The 23,624-nt window shown below is 40.5% G+C and overlaps 1 protein-coding gene across 8 annotated transcripts in view; it reads left to right on the top strand.

Moving 5' to 3' along the window:
• lrba (LPS responsive beige-like anchor protein) overlaps nucleotides 1-23,624 on the top strand; it is a 191,405-nt gene that overhangs the window by 135,510 nt on the left and 32,271 nt on the right. For all 8 annotated transcript variants that reach the window (XM_044347236.1, XM_044347239.1, XM_044347237.1 and 5 more), the window contains 7 exons: nucleotides 1,189-1,306; nucleotides 1,514-1,616; nucleotides 3,580-3,695; nucleotides 3,887-3,999; nucleotides 9,827-9,967; nucleotides 11,769-11,888; nucleotides 15,665-15,817. In XM_044347236.1, the coding sequence (XP_044203171.1) occupies nucleotides 1,189-1,306; nucleotides 1,514-1,616; nucleotides 3,580-3,695; nucleotides 3,887-3,999; nucleotides 9,827-9,967; nucleotides 11,769-11,888; nucleotides 15,665-15,817 (864 nt within the window). The remainder of the gene's footprint in view (nucleotides 1-1,188; nucleotides 1,307-1,513; nucleotides 1,617-3,579; nucleotides 3,696-3,886; nucleotides 4,000-9,826; nucleotides 9,968-11,768; nucleotides 11,889-15,664; nucleotides 15,818-23,624) is intronic.

The raw sequence follows: 23,624 nt of genomic DNA, 5'->3' as shown, positions 1-23,624 counted from the left end.
AAATATTTTGGTATGCTTTAAAAAATTGTGTTGTTTGCTCTTGTAAGTGCTGCACCATCTTCATGATAAGGTTGGCTACATGCTGACTGTTAAGGAAGATAGTAGACTGCCGGATGCAGCCCCAGTCAGCCTCTCCAAGCCACAAATCCACATTTAATTGAACTCCAGAGACTTTGAAGTGAGTCTGTGATGCAGGCAGGTCTTATTCCTCAGAGAGAGAGCGAGGGAGAGGCTGTCCTCCGCTAAAGGCCTCAGCTGGTCCCCTCTGCTGTCCCCTGCCTTTAATGAGCTCCTTTAACGTAACACTAGACCTAGCTTGCTAGCTCACATTTGAATATTTTTGATTAATAATACAGTCTCTGAACCATACTGTGAAAACCTAAAGTGTCCCTTTTACCTTTCTACTATATCCCTGTTCGCCCCCTGTCAGCAGACACCTTTGAAGCTAAAAGCTGAGGGTGAAACAAAAGCCTAGTTAACGAAGCAGTGCTAAGTAGGATAGTAGCACATCTAAATGCCGGATTAGTAGGAGTACAAATCACAGGGGCAGGGCCAAGCATCTGGCTCTGTCAGGCACTGTGACAGCCATCAGAACAAGTTACTCTGACAGCAACCGCAATCTCCATGGGGACAGATTAAGCTTAGTCCATCGAAGCATTTTTAAATGTGGAGCTAGCTAACATAATATTGTTTAACCCCTTGTGTCAGTTACCATCATGGAAATACAAAAAATAGTCTAATCAGCATAAAACAGGCTCTTAACCTCATCTTTGTCACATCAACACAGTATTTTTTATTGTTGCTTCTATATATTGTAATTTTCTGATATTCCTAGTCACTTGTGTGCTGTAATATGGATTATCTTTTAGTGAACTAAACATTTCCATCACTCCCTCCAGCTGAATAGTGCCCATTTTCTTGCTAAAGGAATCTCTTTTTCATTGAGGCTGATCAATATAAGACATTAATCGTGCTGTTCAGGCCTTCATGCCAGCGCTGTGTGAAAAATGAACTAACCTGGCCTTTCTGCTCTTCTTCCCCTCCTTCCCTCTCTTCCCTGATCTTGTCTGTCCTTCCCTGGCTTCTTTTCTTTTTAAATTTTTCTTTCCTTACTCCTTTTTTTTGTTATTCCATTTGAATCTAACCCCTTCCCTCCACTTTGGTCTGTTTCTCTGTCGTGTCTTCCAGATTTTAGCCTATACAGAAGGTCTTCATGGAAAATGGCTGTTCACAGAGATTCGGGCTGTCTTTTCAAGGCGCTACTTACTGCAGAATACCGCTCTGGAAATCTTCATGGCAAACAGAAGTAAGACAGCACCCAAAATTACCCATATGTAAACATTTTACCTTATTGTAACCCTGACTGATATGCGTATAAAGTTTCTTGGTTCCTTTCATATTGCAGCTTAATACTGGAAACATCAAGATTTGTTTAATGGCAATGTGGTGATTTGATGTCATATACAGAAGATAATTCTTGATATAACTGGACTATTTCCTGTGCCACCTACAGCGGCAGTCATGTTCAACTTCCCAGACGCAGCCACGGTCAAGAAGGTGGTCCACAGTCTTCCTCGTGTTGGGGTGGGCACCAACTTCGGCCTTCCACAGACCAGGTTAGACACAAAGTGACACACAGACATATACAATCACTCTTTCATGAGGTACTCAAATATTTGTTGGGTGCTTCTAGTAATTCCCTGCAGACCTGTTTACAACTCGTACATCACCACTCTTGCATCCGAATATTGAAATTATGGAAAGACCAAAGGGGGTCAGAGGGAGTGAAATTGGATTAGACAGTGTTCACGTTGTTGTTAATTACATACTAAAACCCCAAACTAGATTTCCTCCCTCCCTTTCTTACTGCCAAATGTACAAAGAGGTTGGTCACTGATTTGTCCATCCCTCCCACTCTTTCCTCACCTCAGCAGCATAATTGGCTTCACACAAACATAGTCCAGTTTATTTATTTATTTCCATCAGTGTGGAGCAAATAGTTGCTTGAAAGCCTGCAGGGCCCACCTCCTCCCCTTCCCTGCCTTCACTCACATCATGCTCTGTGTCCAGGCAGCGCTAGAGCCAAGGCCAACACAGATGCTGGCGTATACGTTCCCTATGTAAGGTCTTGTAGAAATCAAGAAAAGTGAAAGTGTTGCCCAGGAAGTCTAAGGGTACTTTTATGATATATTTTTATTATGTGATATGGTGTTCGGTTTGACGTATACAGTGGTAAAGGTGTAATATTTTCCCAGTGTTTTGGGAAAAAACACTGGATGATAAAGATAATAATAACAATAATAATAATAAAACAAATCTTGCACAAATTAGCTTAATAGTCCAAATTATAAACATAGTGACTGCAGGTTCCTGTAAGTTAGATTTCTAATTTTAATTATTATAATTATCAGTTAATATTTCTAATGAATTAAAATACAGTTTAAAAAAAAAGGAATACAATTCAAAATTCAAAGACATGACAGTCATGGACAAGTATACATTTTGCAGCCAGGTTTCATCCTGCATATTGTGAATTTTTTTTGTCTTTATTAATCTGAGTGATGACAGTTTCATTGTGGTGGGATTTGTGAATATTTGTTTGACAGGAAGATTCAGAGTCTACAGATGTTTTCTCAATATTAAGAACATAGTACTACATGTAAATAGTGTAACGCTGAAGGCTGTGCAATCAGTCTGAGTAAGAAAGTACATCCAGTAATGAGTCATTGTGGCTGTAGGAGAGTGTGTGTGTATATAGCACAAACACAGGTTTGGGGTGAGAGAATGTGTGTGTGTGGTTGTGTTGGGCTCATTAATCAGGCTAGTTTGCAGGCCAGGGACACCTTGCCTCGTTGACCTGAGGACAGCTGCACAGGGCAGTGCAGTGCACACACGCCATCTCATACAGCCAGCACAGCACAAATTATTTCATGTTCGGGGTGCTACAACAATAATTACACAATCACACTTCATTATCCATTAATATTATCATCATAATTTGATATAATGCCCCTGCTTTTAAAACATTTTGCCAATATCGAGCACCATCTGTCTTTTCTCCTTTCTAAATGAACACATTTAATTATGATGTGTTCTACAGGAGATATAAAAATACAGAAACCTACAAAGACACTGTTTTAATGCATATTATTGCTTGATGACAATGGAAAATAGTGGGTCTTGTGGTACACTCATAGTTGGAAAGTCGTATTTTCACTTTTGAGAGGACTAATGACTATAATCACACCCTGACAGTGATTAATTCCATCATTTTCCTTTGTTTTAATTGGATTGGGGGTCATTTGTTTTTGTCCTACTGCATCACGCTGAAGGCCACGTATGTGTGTATGCACATGCACGCAAATATGTGGGTTCATCCAAATTTACTGCATATTTGTCTAAGCCTTATTTGCCTAAGGCTTTTTTCATCCTGCTAGGTGCTGTTCTCCTGATGTGACTGACTTTGTCTTTGTACTGCTCGGCACTATTTGTCCAAAGGGCAAATACTATGTGACTACAATGAGAGAAAACAATGACTACAGTTGTTGTAACATCGTCTCTCTCTGTTTGTCCCTGTAGACGTATATCTCTGGCCACACCAAAGCAGCTATTCAAGGCATCCAACATGACCCAGCGCTGGCAACGTCGTGAGATTTCCAACTTTGAGTACCTCATCTTTCTCAACACCATCTCTGGTGAGGACACCACCGAACACCTGTGTGGTGTTATTACAGATGGAGGCTCAGTCCTGGCAATAGAAACATACACAAATACAACTTTTTTAGCAATCATTTTGAACTTGTACTTTCAGTCCTTCATACAATTATTTATATAATCTTTTTTATATAATCTTTTTTTTTTTTTTTACTTTCTTTCCTTCCACAAGGTCGAACCTTTAATGATCTAAACCAGTACCCAGTCTTCCCCTGGGTTATCACCAACTATGACTCAGAGGAACTTGACCTCACTCTGCCTAGCAACTTCAGAGATCTGTCAAAGGTAAGACATTCAAGTTGGATCCTCTCCTCCGCTTTAGTCTTTATTTGTAATTCCAAAGAGATGGAGGGCAGTTCAGATACAGGAAATATTTGGTGTGTGTGTGTGTGTGTGTGTGTGTTTGTGGGTGTGTGTGGGGTTCTTTAAGTCCATTTAGTGGCCGTGTAATTGCCATTGATCATAGTTTAGTGAACCAGCTCTTTAATCACTGGTGGCTGATTACTATCTTTTCTCAGGAGTAGCACTGTCCTTCTCATCACATTTAAAAGCAATTAGTATCAGCTCGATTTTTTAATTAACATATTTTTCCCTTTTTTTTTTTAAAAAAAAAAAAAAACAAAACATAACTATCCTGATTGAATTTGAATCCAGTGGTTTGAACAGTTTAATCTATTTGCAAATATATGAAATTGGGGAAATACTGTGACAGATTTTCCAAAATTGCAAGTGACATACATCATAGATAATCTGTATGATTGGTTGTCTTTTGTCTGTTCAGGCAGTCTTGCCCTTCTGCAGTTAAAGCAGATTTAAACCTTTCATGACTCCCATTTTCTGGTTTAGCTATCGTTTTCTGGCCATAATTCAAACTTCATAATTGAATTCTTTCAAGTTTGACCTTCCGCAACACTCCAGGAAGTGAAGTAATACTCCCTGGTAGCTCCAGGCATCAAGTGATTGGGCTTAAAACAATGAAACCTGCCCTATGATGCCCCCTCACACATAAATAAACACACTCTTGTTGCTGCAACTGCTTAAAAGATTCTCCCCCATATTGTAAGTAGACATGCAATTATTTACTCGCATGAAGAAAAAACACACTCCTAAGCTCACCAGCTCCTGTAGTTGGACAGAACATCAGTTGTGTGTAATGGTGTCCAGTGGTGGGAGGACAGAGGATTAGTTTTAGAGTGAGATGATTGAGCGACTGTGTAGCTGCTGGAACCAAAATGACTGAATAAATCAGCCATGGAAACAAAAAAGGTATGTGTTAATGGACGGGGGATACATCGGAGGAAATGCATTTTAGAGTTACACTTGAGGGCATTTGTTCAGGTCCTGGGGCCCATTTTCATGCAGGATGAGGGATAGGTAGAATTGAGAGGTGCTCAGCTTGTGAGACAAAATGGAACATATAATAGTTCGACAGTGTCCAGTTTGAGTAATTGATCCAAAGGTTTTAAGGCTTTTTGCACTTTCATCACGACGAATGTGAGGTGAGCAGTAGCTTTATATTGTAATAGGAATATAGGAGTGTTGCATGTATTTGATTGACCAACTGTCAAATATGGTAGATTTCCTGATGATGTTGCATTGCATTTTGGAAAAAGTTGAGCCATGTTCAACTTTGTGTGTGTGTTTTTTTTTTCTGGAGCCCCCTATGTGCTGTGTTCATATTCAAGTAAATGAGAGGGCTGCGTTTTTTGATGCATTGCTATTGTTGATGTGAACATTGCTTTAGTACCCAGTCACACTAGAAAGAGGTATGGTGAAGTTAATTGTTGAAGCCTTACAAAATTGGTGAGGCTAGACATTTGGTGAAATAGTGACTGTTGGAGGGTCGTGCACTGGCACATAGCAAAATAAATACAAAGAGTAAAGCCCTGTTGGCATTGCTTTTTATTTGGCAGTGTAATGGAATGGTGCAACACAGCTAACATGAGGTAGCCATTTTTTTTCCACTGATAGCTGTGATTCCCTTATAATAATTTTTTTTTTCACCCAAGATTTGAGTGTTTAAATTCTGGCGACCCACCCTGTAGGCAAACATTGAAATGCATGTAACTGTAAAAATAAAGAGGGTGGAAAAATATCATCTGTACAATATACCTAAAATAAAAAAGCCCTGCACAAATACCATGGTTTTGAAACACACATGAACCATCCACTCACACTTCCATTCTTTCACACTGCCTTGTCATACAGATTCAAACACCCCAGCAGTCAACACCTTGTCCCTTAGGTTCTTCCCAGTCCTGCTTTCACTTTTGATCCGCTCCTCTGTGTCTCTATCCTCTGTTTTTATCCCTCCCAGTGTAGCTTTCTGCACTGTATGAGGCTGCATAATATTTCTGTTTATCTGGCTTCATGTTGCCCAGTAGGCTGAAATGTGACAGTTGTACTTGCCTCGCCAACACACACAGACTCACACAAACACACATATACACAAGCATGCAGCCCTCCTTCAGTTTCTTAGCTTATTTCTGCCTCCCGCTCTTCTTTGCACTGCCATGGAGTTTGGACAGCTCAGCCTCTGTGCTCAGTCAAGCCTCGCAGCCCCAGGGACTCAACTGAATGAAGGGGAGATGGGTGAAAGGAGGAGAAACAGAAAGACAATCAGAGAGCAAAAGTAAGAGGAGGAGAGAGTGTAAGGGAAGAAGAACAACATCATTTGCCGTCCCTGTGCTTCATTCTCCTCGGAGAATGGACTAGCACCAGAAAGGGGGGAGTGGGGGGGGGGGGCAATCTTTATTACATCTGTTTTATTCATGTTGTTGACACGCGTGTGATATCAGTGTATGACCACTGGACCGTGGCAGACTGCAGTGTCTGGAAAAGGCCACGCAGCGCTGTGCAGCCCTCCAAATCAACCCCCACCCCGTCAATTCTGCACCCGCAGTCGGTTCCTGTGCTGTGTTTCTTTTCTTTGCATCTTAATGTTTCCTGACCTTCACGGTTAGTTCTGCGTTGTATGTCTATGCCTGCATCATCACCACCTTGCTCGGTTTATTTCTCTCTGCTTTGTTTCCTCTTCATTATTTCAGTTTTCTGTCTCCCTCTGTTTGTCTCTCACTCTTTCTCTCTCCTCTCCCTCCTCTTTCTCACCCTCCACGTCTCTCTTATCCCCCTCTTATGTCACGTTGGTGGTTGTCTCTTGTAGAAACAGGTCATCTGAGAAGCCTCCAGTGACACTGAGGAGCCCAATTGCCATGAACGTGTGTGTGTCACACAGTGTCATCATCCCCAGCACAGCAGAGGCCACACAGAATTTATGTTCCCTTCTGCCAGAGCCATTGTGACCCCAGGGACTTTCTTATCATAAACTCTAACCTCAACCTGACATCAAACGCCGACCCCCGAGATAACATTGTAGTCACGATAAGCACACACTAGAACTGACTGCATGTGTTGAAAATCTCCCCTGTTTTTTTTTTTAAATTCCTCCTACATTTATTATACACGTCCTATACACTGTCACACATTTCCCCACAAAAATACACTTGTCCTGTATATACAGTATATAGCTGTAGGATGAATATAATTGGTCAGTTGGGTCATATAGTTCCACATAATGCAAAAGTATGCTAGGACTTTAATGAAGCTAAACAAACAATTAAAAGCGCTGCTAACCCTTCTAACCATAGATTAGGTAGTCTGCATTTACATGGCAACAGAAATAGTGAGGATTTATTGAGCGTTCCCTGTACCTTTGTGCTATAACCTACTACTCACAGCCAGATCAGCTAATGGTGTATTGATTTCACCATACGCGCCCCATATGTTTATCCCCCAGGCCCTCCACACCATTTTCACTGTTTAAATAGGACATTATACATAAACACTCCTTTCAAAAGGCTCTTTAGATTTATGACTCAAAGCCCTAGTGATGCTCAAATAGTCAGTAAGCCATTATACTTCATCACCGGTGACCCATTATTGTTTTAAAAGCAAAGTAGCACTGGATAATGTTCTTATAATAGTTGTCAGGAAGATCCTTGTTTCCCCTTATGGCACTGTATTTCTCTGGCTATACATACACATTTCTTTTTAAAATATTTGTGCTCTCAAAGTAATCAGAGATGGAACAGAGGTAACTTACTGAGCAAATTTACTATGGAGCACATTTCAGCTAGGTTGGCATCTGGCAGTATTATTGACAATCTAAATGATCAGTTTAATGTTTCTGTGACACGCTGTCAGTTCCTGATGTTTTGGCATTATGGTACTAATATTTCCTTTTTAAATTCTCTACATGCAGCATGCGTTAATGCATGTTTCCAGTGTTTTGACATTGAAATGTCATAATACTCTATTAAAAATACACTGTTTTAAACACGAATATGATCATAAACCATGTGTACAATACCTGTCGATGTGTTAAGGGACATCCTGTACTCTTCTACAAATGTTATTACCTGCGAATTGGCTTTAGTTACTTTCACTATTTCTTCTGAATTTTTCATCACAGTAACTTTAAAATGACTGTGTAACACCATCTCTGTCTCCACTCTTGATAAAGAACTTATTAAGACTAATCCAAGATTAATTTGCAGATGCTTCCTTTCCTCAAAGCACCAGCACAATTTTGTTCTGTAGCTAACTCTCTGGTCTAATTAAAACTACAAGATTGGTTCATTTATCTGAGTGCTCATCAGAGCGCTATTCTTTGGCATGACATATTAGGCCAATCTGCAGTGGGGCGGCAGTAGGCGTTCCATCAGCACACTGCCGGGTGCTCTGCTCTGATGTACGGCGCCGTCACCGCCGCTCTGTTGTAGCTACTGTAAGCTGAGAGCGCTAGCCCCTCGGTAATTTACAGCAGTAAACAATGTCGGGCTCGCGCAAACCAACAGCCCCCACATGCACTCACACACAATTCTCTCTCTCTCTCTCTGTCACTGTGGCACTTTCAGTCTTTTTTTTTTATTTTATATGCCTCCTCACCCTTTTCTTTTTTAATGAGTCGACTGTTATTAGGGCTATAAATCAGACCAATGGGTGTGATGTATAATTCACTGTGTGTACCCACCCACCCCCAGTGGCCCTGAGGAAGCCCACAGTGTATCACTGTCAACACAGAGCTGCACAGTGTTGTGACACGAGGCACTACACATTTCACTGTGCAAATCCGCACGCACTCAGGAACACTATTTACAAAATAACTCAAAACACACACACACACACACTATTCAGAAAAAGCAACCGATTCTGCACAAACACTGTGTGTGCATCTGGTCCTGTACACACAAATACATGCACATGAGAATGCCCTATTACACCAACACAAAACAGTAGCCATAGTGCAGATCAATATCAAAGCCTGGGGCTCGATGAGTCTTGCTGTGACAGGCACCCTATGATATGAAAGAGATTCAATTGATCCACGCCCTACTAGACCCTCATCCTCAAAAGGCCATCATTCCATTACCATTGATCTGGTCTGTGTGTGTGTGTGTGTGTGTGTGAGAGGGAGATAGATTAAGGGGGGTTTGAGAGAATGAGGCACAGCCAACGGAAGACTAATAAAAATTGAACCAGCCTGAAAGTGATTTCTATAAATGAGTATTTAAATAATAGCCGAGCAGCACAAGCTTATTGGTTTTTGAAGAGCAATGGAAAATTAATGCAACTTAACCATTTTTCTAGACTACAAATAGGGCTGGTAACCAGTGTATTAGTTACAGATTAATAAAAGTATAAATTAAAGGAACCAACAGCCTCGCTATTGATATTCCTAGTAGGCTCTCTTTCATTGAAGCACATTAGTTTTCTCTGACAGACTACAGCTGCAGGGGCTCTGTTTCACAGCCTCTAAAAAGCACTCTGTGGGAAAGGATTGATCTCTGAAGGGAAACATCATCTAATATTCATTTGAGATTGCACAAAGGTTACTAGCTTCATTTTCTTTGGAACGGTTATGCTGCAAATCATGGTCACAGAATGTATTCACTGTAAAATTCAGTACTGCCTCTTCCCTTTGCCGTCATGTGTTTGTTATTTCTCGTCTTCATCTCTGCTATCATGTCAAACGGTAGTTAACAGAAGTTGCAGGTTATTTTTCAACTTTAGTGTATTTTCAAATATATTTTATGTCCAATTTTCTCCACAGCCCATCGGTGCTCTGAACCCCAAGAGGGCAGCATTCTTTTCAGACCGATATGAGTCCTGGGAGGATGATCAGGTGCCGAAGTTCCACTATGGCACCCACTATTCCACCTCCAGCTTCACGCTGATGTGGCTACTGCGTATCGTAAGTACAATGTATATAGGAAAGTGCGTAATTTAAAATTTGCTGGTTATAAAAAAATATATAATTTGCAGCATTCTTAGTTGTTGGCTCCTGCACTGATAGATAGCATTGCTAACAAGCGACACTGGTTGTGTAAAGGCCTCGCTTCCACTGAGTGTTAAAAGTATAGTTATGCGCAGTAATATGCATATCCAAGATATTTGTCAAATAGTTTTAATGTAATTTTTAAGTCATATTCCCTTTTGTAGTTCCATATTGTCATTAATTCATTCTTAATTAGGCCTCTGCGTCATAGAAATAAATTTGTTTATATCAAATTGAGAGTATTTATATGCTAAATATTGCATCACATGCATATTGTTGCTCATTTATTGTTGTATTGATTCATGATATTGTATATTGTTGCCATATATTAAGAGATGAACAACAAAAACAATGCAATTCAGTGTCTGCCATGAAAATAAATGTTCACTTTCAGTAAAATCTTTTAAAAAATTTTAAAATTTTACAGAAATAACAGGCATTGTATGAGCTCTTATTTGTTTTTGAACAGCATATGTAGTGTTCGTTGTGTACCGGAGTGCTCTCTTTTGGTACCTTTGTTGAATGGATGCCATCAATCTTTCCATACTGCACTCAAGGGAGAAGGAGGTTACTAAGTTTCTCCAACGTGCAGTTTTCTGCTGTTATTGTCCCAGTAGCTCACTGTCTCAGTGACTCCCAGTAGAATTACCTCATTGATCCCTGCACATCATTAGCCAGCTTACTCTAAAGCCACTTTACCAGAAACCCTTACTCAAAGATCAAACTTAACAGAGATTAAATGAAAACTGTTTGTGAAATAACTGTGAACAATTTTTGTGTGTTTTGTTGTTTGTGACTTTTTACAGAACACTTAATCCCTTGTTGTATAACTTCTAACACTTTTGTTACAAATGAGGATTACGTCATTTCAGGCTGAACTTAATTTGCCATCTACAGTATTAGTCTGTAGCTGTGGCCCAGTATATTGTGTCTGTGTCACTAGGGGGCTGTTGCATGAGAGAGACTATTGATCTGTCCTAACAAGATTATACATGATTAGAAATGCATCAGGAACACAGGTTTATTGGCTTTAGTAGCTCACTGGGATTATTGTTATTTCACTTGTTCATTTTGCGACTCCAATTTGTTATGGGGGCTGTAAAAAAGAGTAAATTTTTGCTACACTGAGTAAATAAATTAAATCCAGACTACACACTCATCCTAAGCAGGTTTTAAGTATGTAGTGTGTTCACAGGAAAACTAAAACAAAATTTGGTATACTCAAACCAGGCAGTATGCATACTAAATATAGTAGATTTTTGAGTGTGGATGGGGGAAAACAGCACGTGTAGAGGGCAGCATTATACGCCTTGTAGCATACAGCCTGCTGGAATCTCATAAAAAGAAGAAAAAAATGGATAAGGGAACAGCTGGAAAAAATCGGCATAAGACTAAGCAGCAGCTCCTCACGTTTGCCAGTTGTTTTAATGTTGCAGATAATATGAAGATGATGAAGGTTTTTGTCATTTACATTTAGGATGAGATATGTAGTACGCAACATTTGTTGTAAATTAACTGCAAAAACAGTATTCTGTGATATGTAGTATATAATGTAGAGAATTAGTATGCAGTATGGATTTAGGACACAGCGAAAGACTTTTATTATATGTTTTTATTGCACCACAAAGGATTGTATTTTAGTTTTCACAATAGATGTTGCCAATTACTGTAGCAGAATCCTGAGCTCCAATTCAGAGCCTCTTTTTGTAATTCACAGGAGCCCTTCACAACGTTCTTCCTTAACTTCCAAGGAGGGAAGTTTGACCATGCTGACCGCACCTTCTCTTCAGTGTCCCGGGCCTGGAGAAACTGCCAGAGAGACACATCGGATGTTAAGGTACTGTACACACTGATACATGCACACACATAACATAAAACACTTTCCAAAAAGTTGCCTTCTTTCCTTTTGAAATGGTGGACTTGTAACAAAGTTGAAGTTGGAAGAGATAAAGGACTGAGCACTGCAGAATAAATCCCTATCCAGCATCTTTGCAGACAAAGAAGAAAAGGTTTCAAAAGAGTAATGTCCAGTCACTACCAATCATTGTCCCTTTGCAATGAAAGCTTCCTGCTCTTCTGATCAAAGCGTAAGACTAATCCTCATCTGTCCCAGCCGTCTGTCTCAGATTCAGCCAGCTATAACCTGGACTTGAATCCCTGCCCATTGGGCCCCCAAACTCTGCTGAGCTGTTGGATCTGCCCTGAAACAGCACAGGTCATTCTCATACTGAGGGCCTTCGAACCCCCAGTGCACACTTTAACTGCTCTCCTAAAACATTTACGACTACAGTCAGACATTCTATGTCAAAGCAGAGTTTTGCTTGGTCTCCTGGCACTGGGTCACTGGATGGGGGAACAGTGGTGGTGTTGGGGGTTTTGACGCTTGATTGCGTTCACCACCCCCTTGCATCCCGCCGATAAAACATATGGATTGTGTTACTGCGTAGCTGGCCAATGCTTGATTGCGAAAGCCCAACAAGAGCCCTCGTTTGCTCTCTCAGTCTAGACCCGTCAATGTGGATCAAACTGTGAGAGCTCAACCTCAGATCAAAACAAAGGGGAAATCTGGACCACATCACTTTGTTTCCATGTTCAGTTTGAATTTTTAGCATATTCTGAATGCAAGTCCGTCGACTTTATCCACTTGGACGCACACATTCATGTTTTAGGCAAAGGAGGAATTAGGGACGAGATGTATCAATTTAGTATGCTAAGTACACCATTTAGCTTTAGCAGTGGAGCTATTGATAGCAATCCTCTGTCCCTGCCAGTGGGCAAAAAGCCCCAGTGTTTTCATACCCCACTGTTAAAGAAGAGGTGATAATAGGTTACAACACCCAGATTCAATGTGTCTCTAGCCTGGGTGACGCTAGCATGACCTGGAGTCCCCAATCCCCTGACCCCTAGCCTTAGCCCAAAGGCATCAGAGGGGGAGAGAGAAGGGAAGAGAGGTTAGAGGTAGCAACAGTGGAAGTGTAGCAGAGAGCCCAGGGGCCAGAGCCCTTTCCAGTGACCCATGACAGGACAGGATTGGGGATCAGAGGGGCTGGCCTCTGACCAGGCCAGAGCAAAGGGGCCACTGCACATAATGGTCCATCCAAGGTAGGCTTGAGTGTTGGGGAGCAAAGCCCTCAAGGTTTTGTTGGTGTGTGTGTGTGTGTGCGCATGCATACAGCCTGCCACCTCCTGCTCAAATTTACAGGAGGCTGCAGCCAGTGAACCTGGGTGAGCTAGAAGGCTCGTTAAGAGGTTGACCTTTAGTTTTAGGTCAGGTTTTGTGGGGTGAAGAGATTTTAGAAGTGAGGAAGTGCTGTGTTGTTTTAAACCTGTGTGTTTGCTTGCTCATGTGATTGGATGTTTTCACCCCATTGATGAGAGGTAGCTGTGTTGTGCAGCTAATCTTACACAAGTCGTGTTAGTATCTGAGTGTATTTGTTAGAGATCATGTTGCATATGACCATTTCATTATCACGTTATAAACACTTGTAAAAACCTTAAACTTGCTACTCCGGCTCAGCTTCTATCACAGAATATTTGCATGCCATGCTGTCTTTAATGCTGCTGGCCTGACAGACTTGCACAAGTCAGCTTGGTGTTGGCGGTGGTTGATCTCTGATGTCAGACTGTCAACATGCTTGTATCTGTCTGTCCTTTTCAAGAGGAGCAGTCAGCACTTGTAATCACACAAGCTTTATTCACAGACAGCCAGGCTACCAACGGATCACAACAAAAATTACTGTCATTTGGTCTGTGTGTTTAAAAACTGTATTGCTAATCATACCATGAAATCATACCAGGAAATCCTGCTAGATATTAGAGTTGTACTGGGCTGAAATTACTATATTAACACATACAACTCTTGCATATATTTATGTTCAAATGTCCCCTATTGCAATGACCCTGTGCTTTGTGTTATAAAGTACATGTCAAGACAATGGGAAAGTATAGTATACTATCAAGTTTAATGTCAACAGTTTACAACACAATATACATTTCACGCTCTACATTCCTTTTATTATTTACATGAAGCAGCCAAGAATTGAAATGCCTGGTTCATCCTGGTGTCTTGTAATTGGTGACACCTGGGGGGCAGTATGGGTTTATCTACATATTTTTAAGCTCAAACTCTGTCTTAATGTTTACACTCATTATGGCAAGTTCTGCTTTGTTAAGAATGATAAATGGCTAAACATATAGAGTTACATCTCCTGTCATAACTAGATTTCTCTACACAATCCTGCAGTTTGAAAATACTTTGTGTTGTTTGAGACAGCCAAATAAAATCATCATAGTTAGGAAAGAATTTGGCTGACTATTTCATTTTTTTTTCGTTGTGTGGAAGAGGAAGAAAAAGCTAAAAAACAACAAAAAAAACTCTTTCTGTTGATTTGATACAAACAAAGACAATGAGTAAATCTGAACAGTGAAAAACCACAGCCGAGATCATGCTCAAAATGTTTTTGACATCTTCTATAGTGGCCAAGCACAGACGTAAGCAGCAGACAAGCAGCCAGAGATGTAATTTCCATGAATAATTGTACAATTTAGAAAACACCACCGTTTGACTGTTGTAAGAGACGCACGCAAAGCAATCTCTAAATCAATTTCTAACTGGATTTAAACAAGAATAGCCCTTCTCTCTCTCTCTCTCTCTCTCTCTCTTCTTTTACTTCTTCTTGTTGTTCAGCTTTCCTTAAGAATAATTCAGATCTACCATTCACATCTTTCAAAATCTGTCCCCTTTGCTAGGGCTGGTTGTTGATTTTCCAAGCCCTCTGTTATGTCACAGTCATTTTAGCTGCATTCATTCAGCATTATTATCTTACCCAAAAGCACTCTATGTCAATTATGTAGTTAATCTTAAAATTTGACATTTGGGGAAATACGCTTATTCGTTTTTGGTGGAGAGTTTTAGATGAGAAGATTGATACCACTCACATATGTCAGTTACATATGAAGCTACAGCCAGCATCCTGTTAGCTTAGCACAAAGACTGGAAATGGGGGGAAACAGTTTGCATGTTTCTGTATCAATACTAACCAAATCCACCTGCCAGCACCTCTAAAGCTCACTAATTAATTTGTTGTATCTCATTTGTTTAATTCATACAAAAACCAAAGTGCAAAAATGTCCAAAATTCACCATTTTATAGTGTTTAGGGGCTAGACTATTTTTTGGCTCTGAGCAGTTGCCAGGCAATCAACGGAGACTCCAGGAGACTCCAGCATATAAACATCCATAAAATGGTGATTTAATATTTTTATACTTCAATTTTTGTATGGATTAATATATAGTTTAATGTGTTAAATGGTGAACTTTAGAGGTTCAGGGAAGTGGATTGTGTCAACTGTTTTCCCCTGTTTCCAGTCTTTGTGCTAAGCTAAGCCAATAGGCTGCTTGCTGTAGCCTTATTTTTAACAGACACATATGAGAGTGGTATCAATCTTCTCATCTAACTCTGCTCATCATGAATAAGCATATTTCCCAAAATGTCATACTATTCCTTTAACTGCTGCAGATGGTAAAAAATGTTGAAGATATCACTTCTTATTTGTAGCATTGTAATTAACCTTTGTGTAAGGTTAAATATGTCTTTTTGTTGTACCCATGCAGGAGCTGATTCCAGAGTTCTACTACCTCCCAGAGATGTTTGTCAATGCCAACACATACAACCTGGGAGTGATGGAGGACGGCACTGTCGTCTCTGATGTGGAGCTGCCACCCTGGGCCAAGACACCAGAGGAGTTTGTACGCATCAACCGCCTGGTAAGACACACGAACAGAACAGAGAACCATAACGCATGCGGGCACACACAAATTAGCATTTATGCCCACGTCTGGCAGTAGAAAGATGTAATGAGAAAGGGGATCAGCCTTCATGTGGATGACCCAGGTTAAAGCAGGTCAACATCCCTGTTGAAATGTCCTTAAGTAATACACTAAATCCTGTGTTGAATTATTATTAATTGTGTTTGTGTTGTCATGCTGTACATGCTTAAAGAGGCACATCCATACACACATTTCTGTCTTTACCTCATCTGTCACATGACCCGGACAAACTGAAGTCTTGTCAGAGCTTTCTTTCCCTCCTAGCTTGGAAGGAAATGCCAATTCAAAGAGACAGTGATATTTCCTGACCGTCTCACAGTTCTTTCTGTTACCTGAGCCTCCCACTCCTCCGACATGTCCCAGCTCTCAGATTGCCGTGTTGGCAAAGTAATCCAACATCACCTCACCCCATATCCCTATCCACCTATTCCTCTCCCTCTCTCTCTCTCTCTTCACACACATCTAGTGCATGTGTGTGCGCAACTGTGTTTGTATGCAGAGAAATGATACCCTATCCTGTTTCTGATCTCCCCTTCCTGCCTGCTCAGCCTAGAGCAGAAATATTCTGTGTATATCCTTTTTTTTAACACCTAGATTTTATTTATTTATTTATTAATTAAAAAAAAACAACAACACAGTAAAACAATATTATTGCCAGGCATCATGATATCCACAACATCCACATAACAAAGATGATATATTATAGATTATGGACAGAGGGTCTTTATACTACACTACATAATTTGTATATGTTTCCTTGGTTGGCAGAGAATTCAGCAGAAGGAAGGTAAATTATATTTTAAGCAGTGAGGATGAGGTGGTAAAAGCAACCAGCCACATTCCTTATTCCAACAAATATATTATCCACTTATAGCAAAGCATCATCAGCAAACAATGCTATTTTTTGTTGCCTGTTATTGACCAGAATTCCCTGTATATTACAGTCTTCTCTTGTGCCAAAGTTTCTATGTAAAGTGCAAAAAGGGTAGGTGAAAGGAGGCATCCTTGACGAGTGAATCTTTCTAGTTCTATATGATCAGTAAGTCCATTTATCCTTGTCTTGATTCTTGCTGTAGGGGCAAAATATAAGGTTTTAATGCTGTTCATTGATTTTTCAGCAAATCCAAATGGCTCCAAGACCAGAAACAAATATTGCCAGCATCTCAGCATCTAGACCATGGGTCTCAATCTCGCGGCCTGCAGCCAATTGGATAAACAGGGTGTAGGTTATAATAGGAAGCAGCATGTATTTTTCTGATTTAAATGTTTAAAATATCCTCTCCCTGTTACATTCCCTTTCACTTAAAATGTTTAAAGGTAAAAGCAGATGTAACTTTCTGTGTGATGTGTGCCCAGTAGTTATGGGTGTTGATGAGGCCGGGTGTGCTTTGTGACCTGTGTTGTCTTGTGGTTGGGTCCGTTAACCAGCCTGCTGATATGACCAGGCCCCTATCATTAATCACACACTTCTCTCTCTTCGGCTGTCAGCATGGTCTTGGCCAAGGTGGATACTGGGGGAAGCATGTTGTGGTGGCGTGCTGTTTTGCAGTGTTGTACCCAGTCAGGCTACTGAAGCCTTTTGTTAATTTGTGCTGGAAAGAGGGTAAACTGGTTGATTTTTTTTTTTACTATTATTTGACAAAGAAATATGCATATGTGTCTGATATTATGTAGTGCTGAAACAATTAGTTAATTGTCAAACATACTTTCTGTACAGCTTCTCATGTGTAAAGATTTGCTGCTTTTTCTGTTTTATATCATAAATTGAATCATTTAAATTGAACATCTTTGTGTTGTGGACTGTTAGTAAGACAAAACAAGCATTTTGAGGATAGTGCCTTGGGATCTCAGATCATTAATCTAACATTGAAAAAATAATCAACAAATTAATTGATAATGAAAATAATTGTTAGTTGTAGTCATTTTATCATGTTTTGTTGTTTTTTCTTATAGTCTTACTTTGTACTGCAGTAGGTGTAATTTCCATCTTTAATGCCGTTCCCCTGAATAATTTTTGTTTAAAATACACTAAAATGACGCATACTCATTTTACAAACACACCTAATTTGGATAATATTATAGTATACACTAAATATCAGTCAAAGTAACACAGTCTCAACTACCTCAGCTCCCTCAGTTTCCTCCGATCCTTTCCTTTGTGCCCAATTTAGCACTGCAGAGGCAATTTGAACTTATCCAATTGGTCTTCACACATGCACAGGTACCTGCTCGTTACTGCTTTCAGGCTGACAGAATTTCAGTCTGCAGTTTCTTACTCTACTGTGTGCAAATTGAGATATTGATCCAGCATGCAGGCAGGTGTAGGTGCACAGAAATATAACAAGCTCAGGAAAACACACACAGGCTTTCCGAGGTGTCACAGAGGGACTGTGAATATCTGCTTCTGCCCACACAGTCACACACTGTAAGTTTCAACATTGGTTCTCCATGACATCATGGCAGATTGATTCATTTCTGGATCTTATTTTTTATGCAAAAAAAAAACAGCATTTGGATTATGTGTCATACCAGTTTAGGTCAGTTAAACTTTCCCACATTGTCAGTATATGGTTACAGTTTATCTACAGTGTAATTTTGCCATTTTAAGATACTGTACTACAATACTACAGAACATATACAGACAGGATCAGAGAGACAGAGTAAATGAGGGTGGACAGGAAGAATAAAGGAAAGAATGGGCCGAGGACGAGGTAGAGGGAGGGATGTGTGGGTGGACAGGTCTCTGGTCGTGACAGATAGCTGGCATTAGAGGGTGTCAGCTGGCAACTGTGGTACTGTAGGGAGAGAGATGAGCATGGTGGAGAGGAGAGAGGAAGAGTGAAGGAGTTAATGGGCTGTTTGGCTCTCTTTAGCTTGTCTGCTGCTAATGGCCTCGCAACACAAGGATAGACAGCAGGAGAGAACACGTAAACACACGCAAATGCTCACACATGCTCACAAATACACACACGCCTGCTGTCTCCACTCTGGTTATGAGCCCTAGATGATTAACAGCTAATTAGGGTCCAATCTGGAAAGGCCATTAAAAGCCTCTCACAGTAAAGGATCGTGCTGCTGTGCAAAACGGCAGCTTGTTTTTGTTGTTGTGAGTGAGAGCTGCATGGTTGGTAATAAAAAAAAAAAAAATTAAAAATCCAACATAAGAATCAAACATTACATCAAACTGTAGCCTGGTTTATATTGCTCTGCCGTTGGAAGCATCATACTTAATCACTGATGTTTAGTAAAAAATGTGTTGCATGGCAACAAATTAACTGCAACTGTGTGCCTACGCACTTTTTTGTTTAACTTCTGGTTTACACAATGCTGGAGGTTTGAAAGCTCCAGCTTAAAATCATGGTTTGACGTGCTGAGGAATGGTTGGATTTTAGACAGTTGACTCGTTGGAGATGAAGCACCTAAGCACCTTAAGACAAGCATGCACCTTCATTACACTAAGTTGCCTGCAGTGTACTGAAATGCTTGCTGGTAAAGGCACACTCCCTTATTTTGTCCATCACACATCTACACACACATACATGCAAGAGACACTGGGGTCTGGAGGCGGCATGCCACAGAGATCAGGGGCTGCTTGTTGTTTTTACCAGGAGGTCGAAGGAGAGGTTAAGAACTTGATCCCTCCTCCAGCAGATAACTACATGTCTCTGGGCACTGTCAGCCTCTTTGACATTCCACTATATATGACTGCATCTCACTTCTCAGGTCTGCTAACCATTAGTGTGATAGCAGGTGATTGTGTGTGTGTGTGTGTGTGTAAGCTTGCATAGGTTTCTGTGTGTATTTATGTGTACACCAGTGTTTACCTGTGCTGTCATGTGTCCAGGCTTCACTGGAGCTACTGAAATGGAGCAGCCTAAACCACAGCATGCTGTGGTTGCTGTGTCCTACTGTGAATAGTCTAATGGCAGAGTTGAGCAATAGGTTATGAGAGGCTGAAACACAGAGAATAAAAGGTGTAAAATTACACAGTTCAAACTATAAAGTGAATCTTTGATTTTCCACATTTTTATAAAAACAAGAATGCAAAATTCACCTTTAATATTTTTATTCACTTGAAATAGAACAGTAAGAATGAAATATTTTTATGCAAACAAAATTGGTTCTTGATCAGAAAGTGACCAAAATGGTTGTCAATAACTGTCATGTTAGTACCATTTTAAGCTGTATTGTTTTATTCCTAAATCTGATTTATAATGAAGCCAAGACTACCTAGTTTAAAAAACTGTTTTTCCATCAAAAGAGGGGATACAGTTTCTGTTTAATCCATTTGAACTCTATAGAGCCCATTTGCTGCTCCATAGTTCACGTTTGGTTCCTTTCAGTCATCTGTGCTCTAGTAGTGCTGCTGACAGACCAGCAAACCACACACGGGAGAGACGAGCAGCACATTACTTTTGGCCTTTTTCCCCTTATAAAGCATCTGCTCGCTCAAAGCAGTGACAGAGACATCAGCTAAACTGCCCTCACTGAGGGAGAGAGAGAGAGAGACTTTCCTCTCGTTGAATGGGCAAAACCAATTGAGTGATAGATCAGAAGCTGATACTGAGAGGGTTGACCACAGGTCACCACCACATGTGGTAAACTCTCACTGTAAGTACCCAGGACAACTCAGCTCAATGGACATAAGACACCAAGGTAACTTGTGTGATTCTTCCACAGCTAATCCTTTTTGCCATTATGTTATGTTATCCAGTGCATTATGTGTCGAGAATAGTTCTGAGGTTTGCCCAAACTGCGGTAAGCCTCTGACATCACCTCTCTCTTCATCTTCAACTGGAGCTGCATGTTTACCATACCTCCCTTGAAATATTTGAAAAGGGTGCATTGACAAGGAACCAATGTAAATTGTCCAAATCAAGATGTATACCAATTTTTACTGAATAATAAGTTGGCAGTCAGTCATTTAGTCACAGTCAAACCTCTTCTTTACAGAGGAGCAATAATTCAAGTGAAGCTGGCCATGGTGAGCCTTTTGTTTCTAGTTCACTGGATGTCACAAGTGCAAAGGATTATGACTGCGTGTTTGTTTTTGTTGTGTCTGCCGCCTAGGCATCACTAATTACTCAATGCAGTTTTAAAATTAAAATGTAACCGTAAGCAATGAGACTTGGTCCCTTTGAATTCATTGATACAGAAAGAGATGACACTGGATTATGGCTCCTAAAACTTAATATTGTATAGCCTGTCCTTTGCCATGTTGGCTTTCTCCCTGGTCTAAACCTGAAGTAGGGTTGAAACTTGCCTTTTTCAGTCCAGTATAATTGTAGGAGTCTAATCCATTGTGCAAATACTCTCCACTTTTCCCTCTTTGAATTAATTCTCATATATATTAATAATTTTTGCTGTGAAATAGGATGGTGATCTGTTTCAGTCTCACACTCAATCTTACAGCTGTTGTCGTGGTCACCACACAGTAATCTTGCCTACAGAGGTACATGGCTGCTCAGCGCTAACAGACAAATGTCATGTTAATATGATCCAAATCACCTTTAGCCCCTTAAAGCTCATATACTCACCCAATCACCCCATTTGAAAGTCCCACTCTGAAGTTTGTCAGTTTCATATGCTGACAGCCCTTCACACTTACATAAACTATGTCATCAAGTCCATTATCCTACCAGTATATGATCAAGAGAGGGGAATGGGATATTTTGGATGCTATTTTATTTATATCTGATAAGATAATTTACTAGACTCAATGTTATGGGCAGTGCTCTACATAAAAACATATGGTGTGTAGTTATTGTCTAGGGCCTGTGCATGTGAATTGTGAGGGAGAGCGGGACACAGAAAACGAAAGCGGGTCCCCACATTTTTTCCCACAAGACAAGTAGCCAGACATGATAGCTCCCCAGCTCAGACCACCAGCTACACCAAGTCAAAGATCATGGCTGTTTGCATTCACCTCTCATCTGCACCGCACTCTCTGATCAGACACCCGCTGGGACGCACATAATATCATTCCCACCAGCCTCCACATCTTATTCTCACAGGAACCCCATAGGGATTCGTGTGTGAGCTGAGGTAAACCACTGCAAGGACCAGTCACTAACCGCTAAGATATACTTACGCACTTGTGAATGACTGAGTGAGTGAAAATCTTAACGTCGTCTAGCCCAGCGTGGCCTCGTGTAACAGAACACAGTTTACCATGTTAGCCTAGCGCTAATCTATTCCCCTGGTGTCTCCACTGAAAGCCTTGTTGTTGGATGGGAACTAGCACGTGGGGTGGGGTGGAGGGGGTTATCTGGCTAATGTCAGCCAGCGCTCACTGTAGGGGTATTGTCATGCGTAAGGGCAGACATGTTTACTGTGTGCTCAGTGTTTTACGAGCTGTCCCCCCTTCTTGTCCACCTCCCCTTTTTCCCTGTCCTCCCCCTCCTCTTCTTCGTCCTCCTCTTCAATGACGTAATGGAGGGGGCCGATGAGAGCCTGAGAAATGGGATGATCTACTGCTGCTGACATACTCACTCACTAATGTTGTCCTTCTCCCTTTTCCTGCACTCCTCCACGCTCTCATTTTACATGAGCCAAAGTCTACTGAGATGCTTTTTGGAGCTTTATGCTGTTTTCACACTCCTTCACTCCAGTACTTTGTCTCTTGTTGCCTCTCAAACTCCAGGACATTTTTGTTGTCATCTTGGCTTCTATTAAAAGAACAGTTGTCTTTACCCTTTTACCCCATTCCAAGCTTATGTGTCCACCTACGTTTGAACAGCAACAATTATTTTCTGTATTTTTTTACAAGCAGTTGGGAGATATGGTTTGAATCATTACACAATCTTAGTGAAGATATTTTGTGACAACGAAATATATTACAATATGGTCTTTTCTATGCAAAATCTCAAAAAATAACTGGTGTTCAAAACAATGAACTGTGTCCCGCTACATGAGACCAAACTCTACCAAATGTGTTAAAGAAAAACTAATTTTGTTAGTTTTTAGTCATAGTCATTAACTATGACTATGAATTAGGACAACATAAACTTGTAGAATGATTACATGGTAAGATCATATAATCCCAATATTATTCCAAAAATCAATTAACAATAATATTAAAAGATTGCGCTCCCATACAAGGCATCATGTTAACTAAAATAAACACTGTACTGTGTATTAACTGAATTCTACATATTATATTTTATGCATTAAATATTATATTTGGAGACATTTACTGCCATACTTCCTTTCTCCTTTTGTTCTCTTCCTGCAAATGTGAACACACACACAGAAACACACTAACAAGCTGCAGCTCCACATAACCCAACACACCCTAACAACCTCTCCTCAAAGGCTAACTACACTCAAGCTGATCAGTTGAGTCATTCATCCTAATCATCTCCACTCTGCGTTGAGAGGCCTCCACACCTTCAGACAGGCGGAGAGACGGTCCAGTCCTCCAGCCAACTCTATAATCATCTGAGACAACAATGCTCCTCTTAACAGCTATCCAAATATTCCTCCATTCAGCACGCTCCGAAGCGCTCCTCACTGGTCCTGTGTTTAATCAGCTCTGACTGTTGACTTAGCTTTTGCTCACTTGATCCTGTGTGTCTTATGGCACTGGTGATGCATTTGCTAGCTTGTTAGCTTTTTCTGCCTGTGGGTGGACAAATGGTTAAATTCACTACAGGTGCTTGTTAGCAGTTGTTGAGATTATAGTAGACAGTTGTGAAATTGCATTTATGTGATAGTAGCAATGTTTTCTTTTTTATTGTTAAAA

The sequence above is a fragment of the Thunnus albacares genome, chromosome 3 (genome assembly GCF_914725855.1).
Source record: "Thunnus albacares chromosome 3, fThuAlb1.1, whole genome shotgun sequence".
Lineage (NCBI taxonomy): Eukaryota > Metazoa > Chordata > Actinopteri > Scombriformes > Scombridae > Thunnus > Thunnus albacares.
Note: the sequence above shows the minus strand (reverse complement) of the source record. Positions and strands in the feature narration are given on the sequence as shown.